The sequence below is a fragment of the Heterocephalus glaber genome, unplaced genomic scaffold, assembly GCF_053883595.1.
Source record: "Heterocephalus glaber isolate CG9 unplaced genomic scaffold, H.glaber_assembly_v1.0 deba00001442, whole genome shotgun sequence".
Lineage (NCBI taxonomy): Eukaryota > Metazoa > Chordata > Mammalia > Rodentia > Bathyergidae > Heterocephalus > Heterocephalus glaber.
In genome coordinates this window covers 35,861,384-35,868,367 of record NW_028258296.1, presented here as the reverse complement: position 1 = coordinate 35,868,367, position 6,984 = coordinate 35,861,384, and the positions used below count along the sequence as shown (strand labels likewise).

The window sequence follows — 6,984 nt, the reverse complement described above, 5'->3', positions numbered from 1 at the left end:
AAAGGAGTCCCTAGGAAATGTGCCAAGCTGGAGCCTGTGCCTCTCTCACTACTGGTCCCAGAGATGGTGAGGCAGCTCCCCGGAGAGCAGTGAGAGCAGAGCACAGACTTGCTGGCGGAGTGGCACACGTAGTCACAAGGCCCCTCAAGATAGTAAAAGGGAGAGTAGTGGAGAGAAAGGGTCCCCTCTGTTCCCATAGATCAAGAGCTTTGTCTAGAGCTCCACTCGCCCTGCAACCCATACACCTTAAGAGTAGGCCTTGAAAGTAAGGGACACTACAATTTTTTCTCAATGTCCTTAAATCTAAATGAGTATCACTGATGCCCTTTGTCAAGTCAGCTGGCAGGACTGTGAAAGTGCCAGGGGACCACTGTCTGAATCCCCAGGAGACAGAATGAAGGTGACATGTGAAACACTGAAGTTAGCCGTCGCAGCTGTCATGGGAAGAACAGTTGCACAGCACAATGAGCTCAAAGCAGACCAATGTCATCGAGGTGGAGATCTTTTCAAGAACTGGCTCTATCTGTGGGTTAGGGTAAAGCTCTTTTCTCTTCCTCAGCTCCAACCCATCCTCCCATTGGGTCCTCCTAAAAAGAACAATACCCCCATGGCAGAAACCTTTATCCCTAATTCTGAGACAAACAAAATTGTCTGACCTGGAACTCTCCTTGCAGTATGTAAGGAAAGATGACCTGTAAATGCCTCTGTACAAAACAGAATTCTTGTTTAGTCATATATTTCATTTGGGAAGAAAGGACGTGCTAGGAATAACACCTTTATATCCTAGAATTTTCATTATGATGCATGGGGAAGGAAGGCAAGTCCTATATGTTTTAACAGCCATACACCTAAAGAAGAAAGTAGACAAAGCAAAATAGGGCAGCCCACAATAGCAATTAGGATTTTTTTTTATTCCTGAGTGGATAATATGTGGTTTCATTTAAACAAGAACACAGTCTCCATTAACTTAATTTGTCAAAGCAATAGCTCCAACACTTAGCTAGTACCCTAGTAAGGCGGTTTTAGATACATCATTGCTACTTTGAAATTAAAAGTGAATCAGTCCTGTGGAGTTAATTACCAGCAAATTAAACTAAAGTAGGTCTCCCACATGGCATGGAGCCAGCAGAAGATGGTTCTAGTGCTAACCAGCAACATTTCAAGAGACCAGAAATACACTAGAAAATCTGTTTTTGAAAGTCACAAATGTCTACAAGAACCCTGAGCAAAACTGCTTACACTTCCTCACAATAAGAAACAAAGACAAAGGTCCAATTAAAAGACTTTTTTGATAGAGATTTAGAAGTTTCCCCAGTCTTCCAAAATAGAAAATCTTCAACTCTGTTATTAAAGCCCATTTTCCATACTTACAGAAAAGAAATTATGCCTATTTCTTCTTAATGCTGGCATAGGAAGCTTATTTAATTACATAAGGTAGAAATACTTGTAGAAACTGAAAATTACAGCCAGGAAAAAGAAGTTACTTCCCTCATTTGTACTTTGGAATACCATTGTCTTCTGTTCTAATGTCCTCAAGAGGGTACACAAGAAAACCAGAGACAGAAGGAAAAAAAAAAAACTCAGAAGAATAGTTGTCTGAACTTTAATATCTGAATCAAGGAAAAAGGGAATAGATGAAACCTTTTTCAGAGAGAAATGGTGCATGCATAAAGGGGATTGATAATAAAATGACTGCTGATTTATTATTGGCAATGAACATATTTATTTTGTTTTACTACAAACATGACAAGGTCTTCTGTCACTTCCATAATTATTCAAATGCACAAGTGCTCCTAATATCCTGGCTTAAAATGTCCAAGAGTGCAGCAAAGCAAGCTCTTTTTGTTTCTGTAATACACAATTAATTGAAGCTATTTTGCTCCATATTTGATGTAATTAGCAGCCTAATATGTTGTTATTAAAATTACTTTCTTCCCATTTTAGTTTTATAAAGTACTTTTTACATTTTGCATTTCAAATGTTCCTAAATAAAATTTGTAAACTAAACATGAAAATGACAAACCTCAAATAATACATTTGAGAACAGAGTCTCATTTGAACTGTTCATTGTATATAGCTGAGTTATACTTCCTTCAATAGATGTGATACCGATGTTGAATGTCATGGTAATATATATGAACTACATAAAAACAGTGTTACTTTCTCTCTAATGTGTGGCTTGTTTAAACCATGAAAGAGCATGGATGACTTTGCAGAGCCAAACCATATTATTGACCCATCTTGACTATGGCTCCATTTGTGAGACAAAGTCCCAACTGGGAGCTTTTTTTCAAAAGTTAGATCAAGACATGCAGAACTCTAGGTAGCCAGAGGTGTCTCTGTGTCTCCGCCCAAATAATTGAAGGTCATTTCTTCTGGTGTCTGGAAGAAGTAAACTGTCCTTGTCTAATAGGTATTGCTTTAGTATCCACATGCCAAATAAGTTCTAGCATCTAGGAACATGCAATAGCAGCTAATGTTAGCTATGCAGTTATGGTATTAGTAGTGTTTAATTATATCATGTGCATTGAGATATTTTAAATGTGAAAGAGAAAACAGACGGACTTATTCTCCTTAGCAACCATTATAGTACAGAATGTTCAAAGCTGCAATTACACTCATAAGGCAAATCAATTGGTTACAAAAGGAGGGTAGCAACAAGTGTGCATGCTATAGAAAATGTGAAATTGGTACCTAAAATAGAGAACCCCCTTGTTTGTGTTCTGGCTCTGACCATCAATTAACAAACTGGAAATTTTTCATTTAATGCTCAATGCTAACATTAATCTCAGAAGTGGAAACAATGTAAAATAATAAATTTGGGGGCTTTTTCTTCACTGGCTATGATTCTATCTCATTGAAGAATGACTTAACTTTATAAAAACCCTTTTAAAAATAAAGGACTTGAGGTCTTAATGGCAGTTAATACCGGCGCTGCGCAGGTTGTCTGTGGCTTCAGTCTTCCAGGCTGATCTACAAAGACTAAACAGAATGAAGCATCATCAAAGATACCCTCCTTTCTAATACTCCTACAATTATCCCTTCCTCAATATTATGTCCTTTGGCTCATGCACACTCAAGGCGCTTAAGACGACGAAGGTAGGAAAGGTAATATGTTATGAAAGCTTTTGCAAAAACAATGTTGAAATAAATTAGCCCGTTCCTTCTAAATGCCAGTTTGCAAGCCCTCGCTGTCTCCAGTGTGTTGACTTAACAATGTCTCTAAAATACAGAAACAAAAGTGAAAATCAGGTGACCGTCCACAAACGACTTCGGGACCCAATTTAGGGCAAGACCTTGACTCAGGTACACCAGGGAGTCGAGGGCGAAATCTTCGCGCGGGTGTATCTGGGTTCCCGGAGGAAGTCTTCGCCAGGGCAGGGGGTACCTCACACGGGGAGGAGGCGAGGGTGGCCCGCGACCTCGGAAGGCCCTCGCTTCGCTCACCCGGGCGGCGGCCGGGTCACCAGTGCTGGCCGGCGGCGCGGGTGCCCAGCTGTGCCTGGGACATGGCGGGCACCGCTGTGGCGGCGGCGGCGGCTGCAGCCGCGTCGCCGACGCCCGGCAGGACGGAGCGCACGGAGCGGCGGAATTCCTCGTTCCTCCACGTGTAGAGGAGCGGGTTGAGCGCGGACAGCGCGCAGCACAGCAGCCAGCTGGCCGCCTGCACGCCCCAGGGCACGGGCAGCGAGAAGCCGCTGGCCAGGCTCACCCATACTAGCGGCTGCGTGGCCAGCAGGAACACGCAGCACAGCAGCAGCACCGAGAGGCCGCTGAGCCGCCGCTGCGCGCGCCGGGGCTGGAGCACAGGCGGCAGCGGCTGGGCCTGCGCGGGGCCGGGGCCAGGCGCGTGCGGGGCGGCCGGGAAGGCGGCGGCGGCGGCGGCGCAGCCGGGCAGCTGGTGCAGCAGGTGGAAGTTGAGCACACTGACCCGCTTGACGCTGACGCGCACGCGGCGCACGATGCCCAGGTAGCAGTGCAGCAGCAGCGCGGTCTGCGCCAGCAGCGCGGCGGCCGCCAGCAGCGCGGGGTAGTGCACCTGCGGGGGCGCGGAGCCGGGCCGAGGCGCCCAGGGCGGGAGCAGCAGCACGAGGCCCAGGGCCAGCGCCCAGGACAGCGCCAGCATCCCGGCCGTGTGGCGCCGCTGGTACAGCACCTGGTAGGTGGCGGGCGCCCTGGTGATGAGCAGGTAGCGGTTCAGAGCCACGAGGCAGTGGGACAGGAGGGACACTGTGAGCCCGAGGCCCAGCAGCCCGCCCCGCAGTAGGCGGTAGCTGCCCCCGGCGCCGTCCCAGTCCCCGGGGGGCTCCGCGGAGCCCGCGGGCAGCAGCCCCAACACCGCCTCCTGAGGCATCCACAGGGCGCAGACACTGAGGTCGGCGGCGCAGCCGTTCACGATGAAGGCGTTGCTGGTGGTCTGCAGCTTTCGGAAGGACGACACGAGATAGATGACCATGCCGTTGGCCAGTGTGCCCCCGATGGCCAAGCCCGAGTACAGGAGGGACACGGGGATGCGCCGGCCCGCCCACGACTCCTCTTCCTCACAGAGCAGCAGCAGCGATTCCCCGGTGGTGGAGGAGGTGGACGTGGAGGAGGAGTTGGTCATTCTGGCCAACTCTTCGCACCTCGCGCCCTAGCGTCGGCTTCTTGCAGCGCTGCCCATCCTGACACTTGACAGCTGGGAAGGCAAAGACGTCCCTTCAGCCCTCTGCCACCGACACAAAGGCTGAAGCAGAATACTGGGCTGGGGGAGGGGGGGAGAGGGAGCTCCAGGAGGACGGGGGCGGCAGATGACAGGTGCCTGCCTCGGAAATGTCTCCAGTACCAGGGAAAGGCCTCTGCCTTCGGCAGGCACCTGGGAAGCCCTGGGACAGAGCAATGCCAAGAACAGTCTCTTCTTCCCCAAGACACAACAGCACGCGCGCACACACACCACTCACCACATGCCAACTGGAACCCCTAATTAGCAGGAGAAAGCAGAGATACCCCAAGTGGGGGAGGTGCCAGAGGGAGGGTGGAGGGTACCTTGTCTTGGGGCCGGTCCTTTGATGATGGCAGAGGGAGGGATGCCAGGAAATACCTCCTCAGCAGCAGCATCTGTGGTCCAGAAATCAACAGGAGAAGCTCTGCTGGGATCTGTGCCAGGAGCAAGTGCCCCGCTTCTCCCAAGCCGCATCCACACACATGGTCCCAGGCAGGAAGCAGCAGCTGCAGGAGACTATTCGGCTGGCAGCAGGGCTGGAGAAAGTAAAGTGGCAGGCTGCATGCCCAGGCGGGTGGGCAGGCAGCACAGCAGCAAGGATGCTTGGCTGCAGAAGCTGAGCTCCAGAGGAGAGCGCCCTGCACTCAGAAGCGAGAGTGCTGGCTGATGTGGTGAACCCACTCGAAGCTCTCTCCTGCTCTGTTATACATCACTCAGGGACGAGACAGCCTTTCCATGCTTGGGATGAATTATTCAATAGCTTCTAACTTGTAAAGGGAAGAAAAATATCTTGCTCAGAGTCCTGTAGTTAACAAGATTCCTTTTCTTTCTCTCCATCACCTTATTTTTCACTCTGCTTCATTTTCCCTTTCTTCTTTCTGTCTTCGACTTTAGAATTAAATTGAATATACCCACAGTGTACTTCATCTCAGTCTGATGCATTCTAGACGGGTGATTTTTCCCAGAAATAAATACACTCCCAATACCCGGGACTGGTCTCTTCCTTCTCACAGTCTTAAGGAGAATTACTTTATATTCTAATTGAAATCCCCCCCCGCCGCCTTGGTGAGAAGAGGCATGGGTAATTACCTGCAGAAATTCTCCAAGCTGTAATTTAAATCATAATGTTTTATTCTCATTACCAGATTCCTGTCCAGAATTTAACTTGTATTTCAGTAATGGTAGAAGGGGTTGTAGGGTAAAAATAAATGGTAGGGAGATTGAAAGTAGATGTCACCAGAGTTAGGGCAGAGGAAGGAGTGAATAGGCAGAGAATAGGATTTTTCAGACAGGGAAACCACTCCGTATGGTACTATAGTAATGGCTACCTGTCATAAGTTTGTCCAAACCCACAGAATATGCAGCAGCAAGAGCGAACCCTCCTGTGGACTGCGTGTAGTTCTGTGTCAGTCAGTGCCCGCCATCCGCCATCACAAGTGCCCCACTGGTGGAGAGGGTCGGAACCGGGACAGCGTGTGAGGTACCGGAAATCAGTGCCTTCTGCTCAGATATGCTGGGAATCTAAAACTGCTCTAAAATATGAAGTTGATTATTTTTAAAAGTGCATGTCGGGGGGAAAGCAAGGGCCCTGAAGAATCCCTAGTGTTAGCAACAAAAGTGGCTTTCCATTTTAGAACTTTTTATCTTTTTTTTTAATGTTAAATTCTTTTATTGGTACATTTTAGGTATTCGACACAATTACATTTCTCATTGGGAATTGTACCTTTACATAATGCATCTTGGTTCTTATTTTTTCCCCATTCCTAGCCCTCCCTTCACGCCCTCCATCCTTCCCTATTTACAAAGACTTTATTTCCATTTTTTCCATTTCTCATCATTTTTCCTTTCCCTTCTTTCCTTTCCCCTGTGCCTCCCACTACCCCTACCCCTTTGGACCTTTTCTTCCTATTTTGCATTATCGATTATTCATTCTAATCATTGGTACATTTTAGGTATACAATATAATGACATTCATCATTGGAAATTTTCACCTTTACATAGTCTCTCTTGGTTCTTATTTTTCACCCTTGCCCAGCCCTCCCTTCAACCCCTCCAGTCCTCCCTATTTACAAAGATTTTGTTCCTATTTTTCCATTTTCTCATATTAATCCCATTCCCTTCTATCCTTTCCCCTAGCCCTCCCACTTCCTTCCCCTTTGCCCCTTTTCTTCCTATTTCACATTACCTATTATACATTTTAGTCCTTATTTACACTTTCAGTTTCTCACACCAGAGAAACTATTCGGTATTTATACATGTGTGTCCTATTTATTTCACTGAAG

At 47.6% G+C, this 6,984-nt stretch overlaps 1 protein-coding gene across 2 annotated transcripts; it reads right to left on the bottom strand.

Annotated features, from left to right (window-relative positions):
• Nucleotides 1-1,589: 1,589 nt before the first annotated feature.
• Gpr88 (G protein-coupled receptor 88) lies at nt 1,590-5,766 on the bottom strand. Of its 2 annotated transcripts, none has more exons than XM_087213196.1 (2): nt 5,081-5,766; nt 1,590-4,678 (listed from the first exon to the last, which is right to left on the bottom strand). In XM_087213196.1, the coding sequence occupies exon 2, from the start codon at nt 4,604-4,606 to the stop codon at nt 3,464-3,466; it is 1,143 nt and encodes a 380-aa protein (XP_087069322.1). In that variant the 5' UTR covers nt 4,607-4,678; nt 5,081-5,766; the 3' UTR covers nt 1,590-3,463. The 2 variants fall into 2 exon arrangements, with proteins under 2 accessions (XP_087069322.1, XP_004869190.1); XM_004869133.3 differs by having other exon boundaries at nt 5,026-5,761.
• Between the last annotated feature and the right edge of the window lie 1,218 nt (nt 5,767-6,984).

Excerpts from the sequence above, each read along its gene's own strand:
- Gpr88 (XM_087213196.1), bottom strand. The coding sequence starts at position 4,606 with ATGACCAACTCCTCCTCCACGTCCACCTCCTCCACCACCGGGGAATCG.